This window comes from Lutra lutra, chromosome 8 (genome assembly GCF_902655055.1).
Source record: "Lutra lutra chromosome 8, mLutLut1.2, whole genome shotgun sequence".
NCBI lineage: Eukaryota > Metazoa > Chordata > Mammalia > Carnivora > Mustelidae > Lutra > Lutra lutra.
This window is the reverse complement of record NC_062285.1, coordinates 1,129,156-1,145,108: the sequence shown is the minus strand read 5'-3', so window position 1 is coordinate 1,145,108 and position 15,953 is coordinate 1,129,156. Positions and strand designations below refer to the sequence as shown.

The 15,953-nt window shown below is 58.7% G+C and overlaps 1 protein-coding gene across 1 annotated transcript in view; it reads left to right on the top strand.

The window, feature by feature from the left end:
- Positions 1–15,953, top strand: part of ADARB2 (adenosine deaminase RNA specific B2 (inactive)) — a 371,222-nt gene that overhangs the window by 319,496 nt on the left and 35,773 nt on the right. The window contains exons 5-6 of the mRNA XM_047742639.1: positions 9,849–10,017; positions 11,205–11,356. Of these exons, the coding sequence (XP_047598595.1) occupies positions 9,849–10,017; positions 11,205–11,356 (321 nt within the window). The remainder of the gene's footprint in view (positions 1–9,848; positions 10,018–11,204; positions 11,357–15,953) is intronic.

Sequence of the window (15,953 nt, the reverse complement as noted above, 5' to 3'; positions counted from 1 at the left end):
CCTTGTTTCAATTCTGAATATTGACTGCACTGGCGAGACATGCTTTTTGAGTTTTCGTTACCGTGTTAGTAATGCCCACAGTCTTAGGTAACACACTTACACTCTTCTTTCTTAACGCTCTCAAGCAGAGACAACCATGGCGCCCTGCCCTGCCCGGCGAGCCGCCTCGTCCCCAACATGCGCGTCTCCTACCGCCGCAGCCCACACCTCCAGCCCCTTCTGCACCTCGCCTCTGGCTTCCGTCCTTTGTCCTGAGTCTAAACGCTGGAAACTGTGACACGGCCTCGCGCAGTCAGGACGCGGTGGGGGCCACCCCTGCCGAGCGCGGCCCGAAGCGGGGGCTCCTGTGCTGTCCCCGCGCCACGTCCTGAGAGCATGAGGCCACCACCGCCTCAATGCCACGGCACATTTAGGGTTGACCTAAAGTTGTCGCTAGGCTTCCACAGTGAGCTTCAGAGTCTCACGTGCGCTTTCCAGAGGCTCCGTTTTCCTTTCTTACATGGAAAAGAAGGAAGCGCCTTTGGCACACACGCTGGGCAATGGGCCCCGTGTCCACAGACAGGCCCACACCCTTCTCTGGAAGGAAACACCTTCAAACATGCGGGCTAGAAACCGGGCGTTCTCGCTCACGGGCCACAGCTGACTGCGCTCTCCAGCCACTGGAGTAGCTTTGCTTGGGGAGAATCTTCGCTTGACGTTATTTTCCCTGAGCCTCTGGAGAGGATTTTCCTGTCACCTCTTGGCTCATGTTTCTAAACAGAGACGTCAGGCTGGCGTCGCGGCCGGATGCCCCCGCCCTGCCTGCGGAGGGGAAAGGCACTCTTTGCCACCGGAGTGTTTTATACGTTTGTAAGTGTGTGTGTAGGCATAAGCTACGCACCTGCTCTGATTCGTTTAAGCTATTTCTGTACTTTTTCTCATATCATTTCTTTGATAAACTCCTTCCTTTACACACATTTTGTCCAATTTTCAGTACTCCAACCGGACCCTCAGTCTCTTCCCTCTCCTGGCGCATCCCCCCACCCCCCATTTCCTCCGTGTCCTTGGGCACTTCGGAAACTTCTGAGAGGTCTTCAAACGCCACTGCTTCTGAATTCCTGCCATCCATGTCACTCAAGACCCCTGTCTTCTCCGGTGCGTCCTCCCTCTTGTTTTACAGAGGGGATGCTCCTCACAGCTCCCTGGGGGCCTCGCCAGCTGACGCCCGAGCCTCTGCCCTCAGACTGTGGTTTCTTCATAGTCGGTCTCTCTCTTTCATCCTGCATGTGGCTTCCATACTGAATGTGCGCATCTGTGAGAAAAACACCAGCTCTGCTCTCCAGTGCGGCTGTGGTTTCCACCGACACTGCCTCTCTCCCCCCAGTGGAAGGAGGGGGCTGTGGAAGTGGAAGGAGGGGGCTCCTCCAAGCCAGCCTCCTTGACCCAGGTGGGTTAGGGACCAGCCAACAGCCCTTAATTAAAAGTCACCTGGGGAGCCCGCCGACAGCGCCCGCTTTCCCCGAGCCCACCCTGCACGCGGTTGGTCCCTCATGACAGCTCCTCCACATGGTGCCGGGATTTTACCAGTCCCTGCACATTCCCTGGAGCCCTCTGGTCTGTGGATCCCCCGGGAGAAGGAGCGTGTGCCACTCACTCCGCCTTCCTCAACCAGAAACTGGACGTCGTTTACCCAAGAGGTCAAGTGACGGCTCTGTCTTCTCCTTCGTCAAGAAAGCCTGATGTTTCCATGGGAAAGTGACTCTGAAGGAGCTACTAATAATGATGATTTCCATCTGATATGCAAATTTATAATGTGGATAGCACTTTTGCACACACTAATCAAGTTAATTGCTACAACCCTGAGAAGTGGGAGAGGCAGGAATCTTAATTACAGTTTTTAAGAAATACAGACAAGGAGACGAAGGGGCTAGGTGCCTTTCCTTGAGTTGCCGGAAGGCGGGCAGAGCCAAGAGGTGGGCTGTGGACCCCACAAGCCCCTGGCCAGGGTCCCTGCACACATGCACAGGGCGTGGTGCTGAGATATATGATCTTTGCCGGCAAAATTATTTACTTCTAAGCTTATTCAGTAAACAACCAGAAGGAAGACCTCCCGGCCTGTCTGAGTTCCAGCCCGTCTCTGCTGGCCTGTGAGGCTGTGGCTTTGACAAACTTCTTTCTGATTTAAGCTGAGGGGCTGCTCTCCTCACTCCACGAACACCTGGGGTTTCTGGCTGCCCAGCAAAAACGCGCATCTCTTGAAGACGGGATGGGGAAGAAAACAGCCTCCAAAGTCGAACTTGGTCATCAGCCCAGAAGAGCTCTGTTCAGGCCGGCAGACGCTTGTGGACAAAGTGGGCTCGCCTGTCTTACAGGGAATCTGAATGTGCCAAGAAATGACATGGGACACGCATTCTGCTGTGTTTTAGAGCTTTTTGCTCTGAACCTAAAAGGACCAAGCGGGGAGAAGTCCTCTTCTGCGCTGTCCGAGCCACGCTCCGCCGGAGTCAGGAGCCGGCCGTGGCCCCACAGCAGGTGCGGCGGTCCTGAGGAGTCCCGAGAGCTGAACCACAGCCAGGGCGTCTCCTCCGAGTGCACAAGGGGCCTGGCTGGGCCCATCTGCACAGGGGATTGTGGAGGCGCACCCAGATCCCCAGACCCTCTTTTCCCAGTTTCTCCCCTGAGTGACTGCCAATTACTTAGATCATAAAAATAAAAGTGGGTCTTTCCATTTACATTCAGGAGGGCACGGGGAAGGTGGGGAAGGACCACAGGCAGAGCCTCACTCGGGGATGGGAGATGGCAGCCGTCACCTGGACTTCAGAGGGCTGGTCCCAGAGGGTGCTAAGAGCCGCAGAGCCTCCTGGAGAGGGGGAGGGTTCAGGCCCACTGACACTCACAGGGGCCGGCGTCCTGCACAGCAGGAGCAGGATGCAGTGACATCCAGTCTCAGGTTGGAAGGGTCAGGTCTAAACCATGAAGCGCCGGGTGCATCTCACTCCTGACCCCATGGAGCATGAAGGCTGCCTTTTTCACACTGAGCCCCCCGCAACACGGAGAGGGAAGGAGGATCCATCGCCGAGTGGACGTGGCCCGGCCAGAGATCACAGGAACCGACCCGAGTTGCACCGCACGGCCCCCATGGAGAACCAGCCGAGGAGGGACAGTGGCCTGACCCTCCTGAGACTCCAGAGGCCCCTCCTTGGTGAGCAGGTGCGTGAGGAAGCACAGAGCAGGACGGAAGACGGCGAGCCACCCCCCCACCCCGGTGTCGGGTTCTTCTGTGCTCTCACAGCTGTGCTGTAAGCCCGCAGTCAACTGCCCAAAAGACGTCAGCGGGGGCAGAAAACCAGACGCTGCCTTTGGGTGCGGAGGAGGGACAAACATGTCCTGCAAGGCTTGGCCTCCTACGGAGCAACGTGAAGCTGGGGAGGCTGATGGCCTTGAGGCACTGCGGACCTTCAGACGCGTTCACAGCTCCGCGCCCATCCGGCCCAGCGGACCCTGGGTGTTAGGGTTCAAGTTCCCGCCGCAGGGGGGTCACCGCTCTGTGGGACCGCGGGAGGTGGGGGGGTGCCCACACCAGGACAGCCGGGATGCCTGCTCACCCACAGACCACGGTCCCCGAGGCACACCCAGGGCCTCGCAACCATCAGCACAACCACCACCACGGCGCCCTCTCCCGCCACCAGAGCCCGCCTCCCAGAGGGCCTCAGTGAGGACGTGAGTCCTGCCCGCACACGAACAGGACACGGGGCTCCCACCATAACTTGGGCAACGGGCGCAGGAGGGAGAAGCCTGTGGTGGCACCGGCAGAGCAGGCCAAGGCTTTGTGAGGGGACCCGGCTGGCACCTGTTACACACATCACACGATGCTCCTTCGTCCCACAACTTGGTGGTGCTAGTTTTGTTTTTTTTTTTTTAAAGATTTTATTTATTTATTTGACAGAGAGAGATCACAAGTAGACGGAGAGGCAGGCAGAGAGAGAGAGAGAGGGAAGCAGGCTTCTTGCTGAGCAGAGAGCCCGATGTGGGACTCGATCCCAGGACCCTGAGATCATGACCTGAGCCAAAGGCAGCGGCTTAACCCACTGAGCCACCCAGGCGCCCCTCGGTGGTGCTAGTTTTAACCCCATTGTCCATACGGGACAGCAGACGAGCTCCGGGACTGGAGTCTCAGGTCAGTAGCAGAAACAGGGTGACGTGACCCGAAGCCTCGGGTCCTGGCGCGGGCTGCGTCCTGCCCGCCCGCGCCTCATGGCTTTACGCCCTCCACCCAGGCATCGCCGCTCCCAGCGCAGCGCATGGAACTCGTACGCTGCATCGTCTCCTCCTCGGGCCAACGCACCTGCCGTATTTGGAGAAGACAGTCCTGTGAGACGGCCACAAACCAAGGCTCTGGAGGGAGAGAAATCTGTGTCCAAAAGGAAAATGTTTCCCTGCCATCTTGCCCATGTCCTCCTGGACGAGACATGCCTGAGCCGGCACTTGTATGTCCACTCCAGGTCAAATGAGTTAAAGCAAATTTAGGACAGAAACAGAAACTGAGAAGAGGAAAAACTGACTCACAGCAAAGTCAGATAATCGAACACAGAGTCTGCCCAAGGAGGAGACAGCCGAAAGGGCAGGCGCTGTGCACCCCCAGCATGTGTGGCAGGCACTGCAGGACGCGGGGACAGGCTCCTACTGGGGATGCTTCTGGGCGCCGGCCCTACATCCAGGGGGGCCGCCATCTCCATGGGAAGCTGTGGAAACCCTATTACTGGGGCCGTGGCACTCGACAGGCACAGCGCTAGAAAACGGAGTCAGAACTCATTTCTACACTGCACCCTCAGATAAACTCATGGTTCTGATATTTGTTTCTGGGACCTGGTTGGTACATTTACCTACAGTTTTATTTTTAGAAATTCTATAATCAGAGCTTGCATTGTGAATATTTCTATGCAACGGGTTTGAATGGGCTCAGAATTGCTCTGTCCCAGTTAAATTTTAAAAATGACATTCCCAAAGATCGCCTAAAGCAGGGGCGGAAGTGCACGGGCTGACGAGGACGACGCGAGAGGCCAGCCGGGCAGGCATGTTCACGCTGGCCCCGGAACTCGTCTCGACTGTGTTTGCACATGGGGACCTGGGGCCGGTCTCCTCGGGGACAGAAAGAGGCGTTTTTGCTCAGGACAGCGAACTCCCTGAGTCACTTTCTGCCTCTGAATTTAGCAATTTTACTGCTTTGAGACTTTTAGTTATAGTCCGAAGGGTTTTCCACTCACCAAATGTACGCAGAGATTACCCCACGTTTTGTTCTACCGCACTGACACCTTTTTTAATCCACCCAAGCCCACAGTTTACCCTCTCCGTGTCGTACACACCTCGGGTTCGGACAGACAAGGAAGGACACGGACCCGGGTTCCAGTGTCAGGTGGACCAGCTTCACGGCCGTGAGAACGGCTGTGCTGTGTCTCTCCACGGCCACCCCCCAGGCCTGGAACCTGCTCCTCTCTTCTTGTCCCCGTGGTTCCACCTTTCCCAGGACGCCGCACAGCTGCCATCGTGCTGCGAGGGGCCTTGTCGGCGTCCCTCACTGAGTGATATGCCTCCAGTCTTCCTCCATGTCTCTCAGTAGTTGGACGGCTCCGTTCTCTTCATCCCTGAATAACCGTCCGCCATCTGGACGGACCAGAGTTTACGCAGCAGCTGCTGGAGGCCATGCTCCAGGTGTGGCTGACTGTGAACAAAGCCGCCGCTCTCCACGCTTCTGCATCTACGCCTCGGGTCCACCTGTTAGCTGCCCTGGGGCATGGTACGCAGGAACGGTGCGGTTCTGGTCTCCAGACGGCTCTCTGTCACGGGACAGCGTCTCTAGTGTCCCCAGCCCACGGGTTTGAGATGCCACTGCCTCTACCCTGCAGTCAGTTCCCGTCCAACTTTGGGGCGGTTTCTGGACTCCGGGCTTCATCCCCTGCTGGGACTGCCTGCATCAGAACCAGGGCCATTTGCTATCGAGCCCTCGTAACCTGCTGACATCTCCTGGGCTCTGCGTCCTGCTCCTGGTCTCCCCCCAGAACTTCCTGGGTTGCCCACTAAATCAGCTTGCGTGGTTCAAAAATAAAGAACAGAACAATATATACTTTTCAACCACATTTTCTTCGTCAAAAACAAGCCCTCGTGCTCTTCCTACTGGGATCACATGAACCATCTCCATCACTGTAGGGAAGGTTCCGGACGTCGTATCTTCCCGTCTGAGAAGGTGCGACATCCGTGCGTTCCAGTTCCGTTGGTGTCTTTGGGGGGAGTCAATGTTTTATTCATTTTTCATTTATTCATTTATTCATTATTCATATTTCCGTTTTGATCGTCTCTTGTTAAACTCATTCCTGTCGTCTTGTTTGCGGCAGCAAATGGAGCCGTCTGTCCTTCAGCATTTCTCACCCACTGCCGTGGGTGCACATGAACACCGACAACGTCTGTGCGCTGACCTGCACCTACCGCTTTCTGGCCTCTCTGGCATCTCTAGCACTGGTCTCCCCCGACGGGATACTCCAGGGATTCCCACATACCCAATCACAGTGCGTTCTCCGGCCACACTGTCCCTCCCCGTCCCGACAACCCCACCTCCAATTCCCTTCCCCGCTGCGCAGGCTAACAGCCTCGGCGAGTGCTGAGTGACGGAGCCACTGAGGGCGCTCGGCCACGTTCCCGAGCGCAGCAGCCCCCCCTCAGCACCTCCCAACACGCGTGCATGGGGGGCGGGCTGTGTGTACACCTGTCTCGTAGGTGTGCACACCCTCTCTCTATACGTGTGTGTACGTAAAACATAGTCGGGTTTTGTCAGATGCCTTCTCAGTGTCTGTAATCATAATCTTATTTTTCTATTGCATCTTAACTGAATTGAATCCATTTCTGCATTTGCATAATAAACCCCCCTCGTAGTAAAGCTTGGTGGTTAGTATTTGATTTAGAATTTTGATGTCCGTGACTGAGGCTACCTGCTCTCCTTCTGGGCAATCCCAGTCGGGCGACAGATCCATAACAGGCATTTCGTGACAAAGGCCCTCTGGAGCTTCCCTGTCCTCGTGCGCTCCGGAACACTCCATAAACAGCCTTGAGATCGGCTGCTACGTCTAGGTCGGTAGAATTCTCCCACAAAACTAACCGGGCCTGGGGCTCTGCAGGAGGAGGTCTCTGATCACACCTTCTGCTCATCCTGTAGACGCCTATGGGGCTGCATTTCCTGTCACCACTGCTCGTGTTGTCCATCAGTCACGTCACGAGACTCCATAACCGAGTGCCCCGCCGGGTCGCATCTCACGGGGCCACCGCAGACGGTGCTGCAGCCCCACTGGAGGGAGCAGCTCAGCACCTGCCCCCAAGCCTGCACGACTGTGGCACTGCATAGTCCAGAATGTTCTACCATATCAGCCTGAGGCTAGACTCACGCCACCTCCTCTATGCCTGGCTTCCTCCCTCATCCTCCCCATCGCCTGTGAGAACTCGGTGAACCCAGGAACCCTGGCTCCAGCCAGCTTGTAGGGAGCCGTGCACACAGTCCCCTCCCCGCCCTCGTCCCCGTGACATTGTGTACAGACTTACGTGGTATGTATCACACAATACCCCGGTTTGCACACATTTCTGTCCGAGTCATCTCCCCAGACTCACACTAAATTCCTGAAGGACGTGACGAGTCACACACACGGGGCTGGCACGCAGGAGGTGAGACGCACAAAATGCGAGTAAGCAAGGAATGCAGCTCCTGGGCCACGCGACCGTGCTGGGGATGGCAGAGCCCGGAGTCCGGAGGAGACTTAACGAACGGGAGAAGGGACGGCAGTTTCTGTTCCTACAGTGGCGATTTCTGCAGAACCGAGACAGGAGCGTCAGACCAGCCCCCAGGAGAAGCGTGGACAACCGTGACGCAGTCCCCCACTGCTAGGTCACCTGCTCGCGCACCAGCACGCGAGGACGGCAACCTGCAAGACCACGCCCACGCCCCGCTCCCGTCCAGCTGGAACCCTCGGAGCGCAGAGCAGGGCACGAGACCTCTTACGCGCACGGTGTTCGGGCCGCAGGTCACTAACATCCCTCGGGCTTGCTCTGAGGGTTCACTGCACAAGGGCCCCGGAAGAGCGGGGCCGCGGGAGAGCTCGGGACCAGAATCCCGCGCTGCCATCCTTGCCTCCAGGCCCAGACTCCTTGTGCGAGGCAGCTGCAGTCGCCTTCCCCCCGCGGGACAAAGAACAGACTGAGGCTGTGGCCCTCCAGGGTAACCCCCGAACAGGCCGAGTGTCAGTCATGAGTCCGGGGCCCGTTCTGAAGGCTTCTTGGGTTTTGCCCATCTTCTGTTCTCACGGAGGATGTTTCGTTGACAAAACTCCCTGGACCGCGGTCAGGATGAGCACTGTCCTGTGACACAAATCGTGCTCCACTGTGTGAAGGACCCACCAGCTCCTGGTGGTCCCCAGCGGGTCCGCGGTGGGAAAGGGGAACTCGGAAGCCGGCGGGGGGGAGGGGCATGTCCAGGTGCCCCCATCGATGGCTAGGAACCTGGGTGCAGAGTCAGAAAACCACCCCATTAGTCTGACCTCGAAACTCTCTGCTCTTCCACATACAAAGAGCACTAAAGGATCACAATGACTCAGGCACCCTGAGTCTCTCTTCCAGGGTCACTTAGGACAGCCATAAGCAAACAAAAGCCTTCCTAGTTCTAGAACTAGGCTTCCTAGTTCTCCCCTCAGACCCGTGAAAACTTCTGTCCCAGGGCTCACAGGGCCTGGGACACAGCTGCCCGGACCCTGGCAGGAGAGGCGGGAGGAGCCGTGCAGGGTGGGACGGAGCACTGTCACCTGCTCCTTGGCTCCTGGCTATGCCGTCACTCTCTAGGGAAAATGGAAAGCCTCGTGGCGCTGAATCAGGTCACGCACCCACTTTCACTGCTGTCTGTGACGTGTGTGCTCGCACACGGGCCTTAAGTTTCAGGAAACAGAATCCGCAGCACAGACACGGCTCCCGAAATGTGGTGGTAGAATCGGGGCCAGAGCCAGGGGCGCTCCCACCTCTGGGCTGGGCCTGGGGAAGGGGCGGTCCAACCAGACACCCCAGCCCCGGCCCTGAAACGCACTTCTGCAAAGGGACACACCTGGGGCCGGGCGCTCTGGGGCAGGTGAAGGAGGGTGGTCCTGCTGCCCGGCCCGCTTGCCTTCAGGACCCCCTGGCCTCGAGGTCCAGACTGCTGAGCCGGGGACCCAGGCACCTACACGTCCTGCAGGCCCTGGGCCTTGACCTCGCCTGAGCTGGGGATGTGCTCCAGCTTCGGGGCAAACAGGTAAAGGGCCAAGTGCTAGGGGACATAGAGACAGGCCTGCTCAGAGAACCCAGACGTGGGCTCCACTCCTACTCGTGGTCCCAGGTCTTCTCTTAAGTCCTGACAGCACCTCTGGGGTAAACGTGCAGGGGTGCAGGGGCCGGCCCGGGGCGCGTTCTCATGGGAATCCCCATCCTGCACACAACATGCGTCCACGGGCGAATTATTCTAAGAAGATGCGACTCTCATCCCATGGGACGAGGGAGAGGTGGCAGCAGGATTTCCGGGGTTCATCTGGGCGGTCACAGCATGGCCAGGCGCAAGGCTCTGCTCCCCGCTTGTGGAACCTCAGCGTGACCTCCAGCAGCCCGCCAGGGCTCCTCCCCTCCCGGTGGGCGCCGCGCTGCTCCTGCTGCCATGTCTGGGGATGGACTGCGCCTCTCGCCGTGGGCACGGGTGACCGTCAAGGCTCCCGGGGCAGGAGGGCCTCCGCCGTGGGCTGGGGTCTCCAGGATCAGAAGAGGGGAGCGCGGACTTGCGCCCACACAGGTGGTCTGACGCCCTCTCTGTCCCCCAGGCCTGGACGTGAGGCAGGCGCAGGTCATCGTGCTGTCCTCGGGGACCAAGTGCATCAGCGGCGAGCACATCAGCGACCAGGGGCTCGTGGTGAACGACTGCCACGCGGAGACCGTGGCCCGGAGAGCGCTGCTGCACTTCCTGTATGCGCAGCTGGAGCTGCACCTGAGGTAAGGGCGGCCTGGGGCAACAGGGTGTGACGCCGGACCAGCAGCACCTCCCGATCCAGACAGTGGCGTCCTCAGAGCACAGGCCAGCCCCACACACGTGCCCACACGTAGGAACACGCCCTATCCTGGTGGCGTCTCCTGGGTCCTCACGGGGAGAAGGGACAGGGGAAGGTCCTGGGGTCTGTCATAAGGACGCTGATCCCTCATGGAGGCCCACCTCACCATCTCCCAGAGGCCCTGCCTCCTGACGCATCCTTCCACATCTGAATCTGGGGGCACACGCACGCAGCCTCCGGCCAGGAAGTCGCCAAAGAGCGGTGTTTCCCTGGGACGACAGGGCACCGCAAATTCAGGCTCGGGCCGCTGGAGCCAGGCTCTTTTGAGGCGGCTCAGGATGCCGTCCCGCCAAGGAAACTGCTCAGAAACAGGGGAGTCGGCTCCGGGCCTGCCAAGGGTGCTAGGGATGGGCCTCCCAAACACGGGTAAGGGTTTCGCTTCCTAAACACCCAGCTCACAGCACCAGGTCACCAACAATTACCGCTGGCCTTGGAACCCGGGAGCAGAGGCGGGGGGCAGACAGGCTCGTGGTGTGCCTCGGGGTTTCATGGGGGGGGACGTTGCTCGGCTACTGTGGAATCTCAGGACCCAGCCGACATGTTCCATCACCAACGGGGCAGAACGGGGGATGGCACGAGCAGCAGAACGCCAAAGCGGTGGACACAGCCTCCTGTCCTCGGGCTGGGGCTTCCGAGGGCAGAGGCCTGTGCCCATCACGGGCTGGGGAACAGGGACACCACCCTGGGGCACGCGGAAGGAAAGGGGGTTCCTCCAGGGGCTGGAGGCCAAGCCCTCTCCACTTTGCAAAGCAGCTGCACTGACTCCTGGGGGCCCCGAGCCGTGAGCCCCAGGAGGAGGGTTTATAATGCGGAGAGGTGGCTGAGCGTCACGGAGGGAGCCGGCCGCGTACTGCGCAGCCCGAGACGCAACGTTCCAGGGCGCCAGGGGCCAGCCAGGTCTCCTTGCCCGTGTCACTGCCGCCTCCTCCCGACGTGGCCCTGCGGGGAGAGAGCCCCATGCTGGGGGCAGCGAGGGGGAAATAAGACACTCAACCAGGCAAAGGTGTTGGGCCAGTGGGCCTCTCTCTGGTCGGTTCGTACGAGTGACCGGGACCCTCTCTCTGGCTCTAGCAAGCGGCGGGAGGACTCGGAGCACTCGATATTCGAGCGGTCCAAGGGCGGCGGCTACCGGCTGCGGGACAACGTGCTGTTCCACCTCTACGTGAGCACGTCCCCCTGCGGAGATGCCAGGCTCCATTCGCCCTACGAGATCACCACGGACCGTAAGGCACAGCCCCCCTCCTCCGCCAGGCCCCGTGCCAGGCCATGTGTGCTGACCACACTAGCGCTCAGGGCCCGGCAGCCTGTGTGGTGGTCAGGAGGGCCACCCTGAAGCCGTAGTGTGAATCACGGAGAGCAGGGTCACTCCCCTTCATTTCAATGGGTCAGCAGCCTGCGCCCCAGTCCGCAGAAGAAAGGCCAGGACTAGGCGACAGGAGTTACATGGAGCACGAGCAAATTATTTTTTTGCAACTTTGTTTGCAGCTTTGCAGAATAACACTGAGCTTGGTTATTTATGTACAACAAAGCTAGGGCCAGGTGTTGCCCCAGGGTGACCACCTCCCATGTGGAGCGCTGGGCAGGACCCGCCCTCTTGGGGGTTGGATCAGAGCGGGGGTGAATGACAAGCATCCCCCCGACATACAGGTCCAGTGACATCAGCATCTCCAGGAAGAAGCGTTCAGCTGCTCCAGAGTGCCATGAAACTGTCCCTGATACGGCGTGTACATACAACGCATACCGTGCACATGTGTGCACCGCACACACACACGCACATGTGCACACAGAGACCCCCAGTAGCATGCGTGCATACAACACGTACCATGCACACGTGTGCACCACACACTCGCACGCACGTGCACACACACACACACACACACACACACCTGCCCCAGAAGCAGCACCAGGCAAACAGGTAGGCAGTGAGACAGCACGAATATGAGGGAGATGCTGATTCATCCCAGGAAACCCACGCAGGCGGGACACACATAGGGAAGGTTTATTTTTGGCCTCTGATTTCCCCCCATGGAAGGCTGCACTCGCGCTCTAATTACCAGTGGAAGGAAAGAAAAGCACTCTGAAGCCTGCTGCTCGTGGCTCTGATGAGATAAGGAAGGTGCAGGGAGAAGCCCTTTCAGAAACCCTACATGTATTTAATGTAATCTATTTCTCTAACGCGGGTGGCGGCCTGGCCCAGAAAAATCCCTTCTCCTTCGCTCCACCTCTGCTCCAAGACCACGGCTCCCCTCTCCCAAGTAACGTTTTCCTCACTATCTTCCTTTGCGGCTGCTGGGGGTTACAGACAGCGGGCAGGTCTTCCTCACAGTCTGGGGCTACACGTCCATGATCCAGAGGCTGGCAGGTCTGGTGTCTAGTGACAGCCTCATCTTGGGTCTTGGAAGGCGTCTTGTCCTGTGTCCTCACCGGGGGAAGGGACCAAGGGGATCCCTGGGGCTCTTTCAAAAGGGCACGAATCCCATCGTAGGGAGACACCATCCCCTTGGGGATTCGGGCTTCAACACAGGAGTTTTTGAGGGTCACAAACTCAGTCCAGAGCCACACCCTACGGAAAGGAAGAGGCAGAGTCAAATCAAATCGGGAGTCACGGGAAGGGCACCCATGAGCTCCCAGGGGCTTTCAGGGAGCTGCCCCAGGACAGACAGAGGGCTGGGGTGGCCTGGAAGGTGACCCAAGTGTATCCACCATCAAGGGCCACGCGGGCACGGCTTCACTGTCATGTAGTCTCAGAGAAGGAAGGAGAAACAACGTGGAACAGATTCATTTTTCTTGGAGTATTCATCCAGCTGAATCTACAAGAACCAACATCCCATATGAAATTGTGAAATGTGGTCCATTAGACAGCTGCTTAGAACTGTCTCTCCATTTTCTCTCGGAAGATTTGGCACCACGAAGACCCAGCCCAGGAGGCCTCAAGTCTGGGAGGACAGGTCTGGCGGAACATTTGGGGCCGGCCCTAATTTACCTCATTTACAGCTTCCTCCTGAGGACCGGAAGGCTGAGTGGGGACGGCTGTGCCCGCCGCGTCTCCAGGGGAACCGCTCCGGCTCATCGGGCCCGCGCCTCTGTGCACCCGGCCCCCACAGCAGCCTCCCGGCTTCCAATTCCAGCGTACACAGCCAGTGGTTTAGAAACTGCACAAACACATCCTCACGTGCACCCTGGGGCTCGCTTCCCGACACAGATGGCTCCTACTCCGTGGTGCTTTCAAGAAACGGCAGGTGCTGCTCGGGGAAACCGAACAAAGCATTTCCTCCTCCTTTCCCGCGGGTACACCGGGGAGCACGAGCTGCTGCTCCCGGGTTACTTGGCCTGGCGTCCCGGCGCTTCCTCTTGGGGAGCCCCCAGGAGGGGCTGTCAGCGAGTCTCCTCCAGGAGCCTCATGTCACCTCCCCTTGTTCGCCCAGTAAGGGTAGAACACCCCACTGTCCTCTGTGCAGAGGGCCTCCCAGAGAACCCGGGGCGTTCCTCGCAGGCCCAGGAGGGCTTGGACACTCAGGAATGACTCCCGCTTTGGAGAGAAACCGTTGCCACCGAGGGGGGTTCTGCGTGTCAAGACCGCCACAGTACAGATCTTTGCTTTGGAAGGATGGCAGATGGGGGGGTGGGGACTGGGACCTCTGCTCCCGCAGGAAGCGCAGGGCTATTGGCCCATCTGCTCCCAGAGGTCAGTGCGTCTGAGTCCTCCAAGTCAGCTTGGAGAAACCGCACGTCCCTGCTGTAAGCCTGGCTCCAGGCTCCTACACGGAGCCCCGGGAATGCAGCCCCAAAGGCCCATAGACCTGCTGGAGGTCCACCCCCAGCAGGAGCCAGCAGGAGCCCTGGAGTGGGAGCCATGACCTCCCCAGGTCCCGCACACCACCCCGCACAGCCCCTGCCTGGTGCCCATCACGATGGCTCATCAGCTCTCAGCCTCCCCGCTCTGCACGCCCGCGTGTGCCGCAGCTCCGCACTCACCCCCACACACACACGGACACCGGGCAAGGAGGCTCACTGCGCGTGCGTACGCCTGTGGCAGACCGCATGCGGCCGGGTGAGGACAGCCCGAGGCGGGTCTAGACCATGCTGCAGCCCGCAGCACACACCTCAGGAACTCACAGAGAGCAGGATCCCCTGGCATCACGGAACCACGCCCAACCTCCCACCCACCACAGAGACAGATAGTGGCCGTCCAGCGGGGACCTACGGCCCCAGCTGTCCCGGCACTCGAAAGGTTCCCTGGCTTCCCTGACCCCAAACTCCCTACGGCCCAGTCCGCGTCTAAGAGAGCCCAGAGCGCAGTGCTGTGAACGGGCCTCACCTCCTCAGATGCCTGCCACTCCAGAAATTCTAAATTCCTTCGATTTATCTGTTCCACAAAAATACTCACGGAGCTAGATCATAGTTCTTCCTCCCTGGAGTCTTTAACAATGACATCACAACACTGGTCTGAGCCGTTTGGGGTGCTGCCCGCTGGCAGCTGAGCGCCCCACTGGGCTGTGTTCACACAGACTCCTCTGTGAGCATCAGCCGGGCAATGTCCACAAACGCTGTTCCCGGCTGCCTGCTGTGCCCGAGACTCTGATGCACACAGGGTACACTGGGGTCTCTTTAAACCTCCCCAGATTCTGTGAATCTGACATGTTCCCAGTGACTGGATATCACTGGGAATCCCCCCAATGGCCTCCTGCCCAGGTTGGGTGTGTCTCTCCCGGGTGGAGAACGGCAGGTGTGTGGAAGGGTCTGGTCAGGCATCTGCAGGGGACAGGCAGGCATGGGGACAGGTGAACAAGATTCTTACTGGCACGGACCAGCCTGCGCTATGTGGGTCCTTAGTCCTGCCGGCCAGGCGCAACTCCATCCATTCTAGGAAGCCGAACCCACAAGGATGACGCCGTATCCTGAGCGGCGCTGGGCAGGCCTGGGCGGGCCCCACACAGCTCTGAGGGGAACCTCCATGGAAGAGAGCCCTGATGAGATCCAGAGCACGTCACCAGGGCTGAGCCACCAGCGTCCTCTTTCTGACTCACCGGCATCCTTAAGGCAAATGCCACTTTCGTGGTGTGTCTTTTAAATAACCTGAGAAATTCAGTTCTTAGGGCCATTCTCCAGGCTGTCATGGTGTACTTGGAATTCTCCCCTCTACCTTCCCCAATACGCCATGAGAAATAGCATGATGATGTCATAGCTTATGAGCACGTGCTAAATGCCTTGCATGTTCTATGCCAACTCCTTTCATTGTGTGTCAGGGAGTTCAAGAGATTAGACCAAAAGCACAAAGCCAGGAAGTCTGAAGCGTCCCAAAAGCCCCACCTTCGGGTCTGGCGACTGGGTCCCAGACGCTGGCAGGAGATGAGAACGTCCGTGCCCCGTGGAAGCAGGCATCCAGAGGGCCTCCGAGCTCCCGCCACCACGAGCACCATCACCACTGCATCCCGCAGGACGCACACGACGGACGCCGCAGACATGATTACAGGAAGCAGCTGAGTGCATCACAGGGTTCCCTCTGCAATGCACACACCTTTGGAAGACGGTTTGGAAGTTAAGAGGTTATGTGGTACTTAGACATACTGTCTTCTGTCCCGAGGCCTCTTTCTCCCATCTGCAGGTCTCCTGCCTGCCAGCATCACAGCAGCCCCACGTCACTCTCCAGACACAGCTGTGCTCCCTATATGGACACCAGCAATGGCCATTCATGTCCACCCACTTTGATTCTGTCCTAAAAATACAATATTGACCTGAACAACCCTGGAAAGCATATGACCCCCTTCCTGCATCTTCACAGCCATCTCCCAAGCTGTCACACTGATAAACACGCCAGCG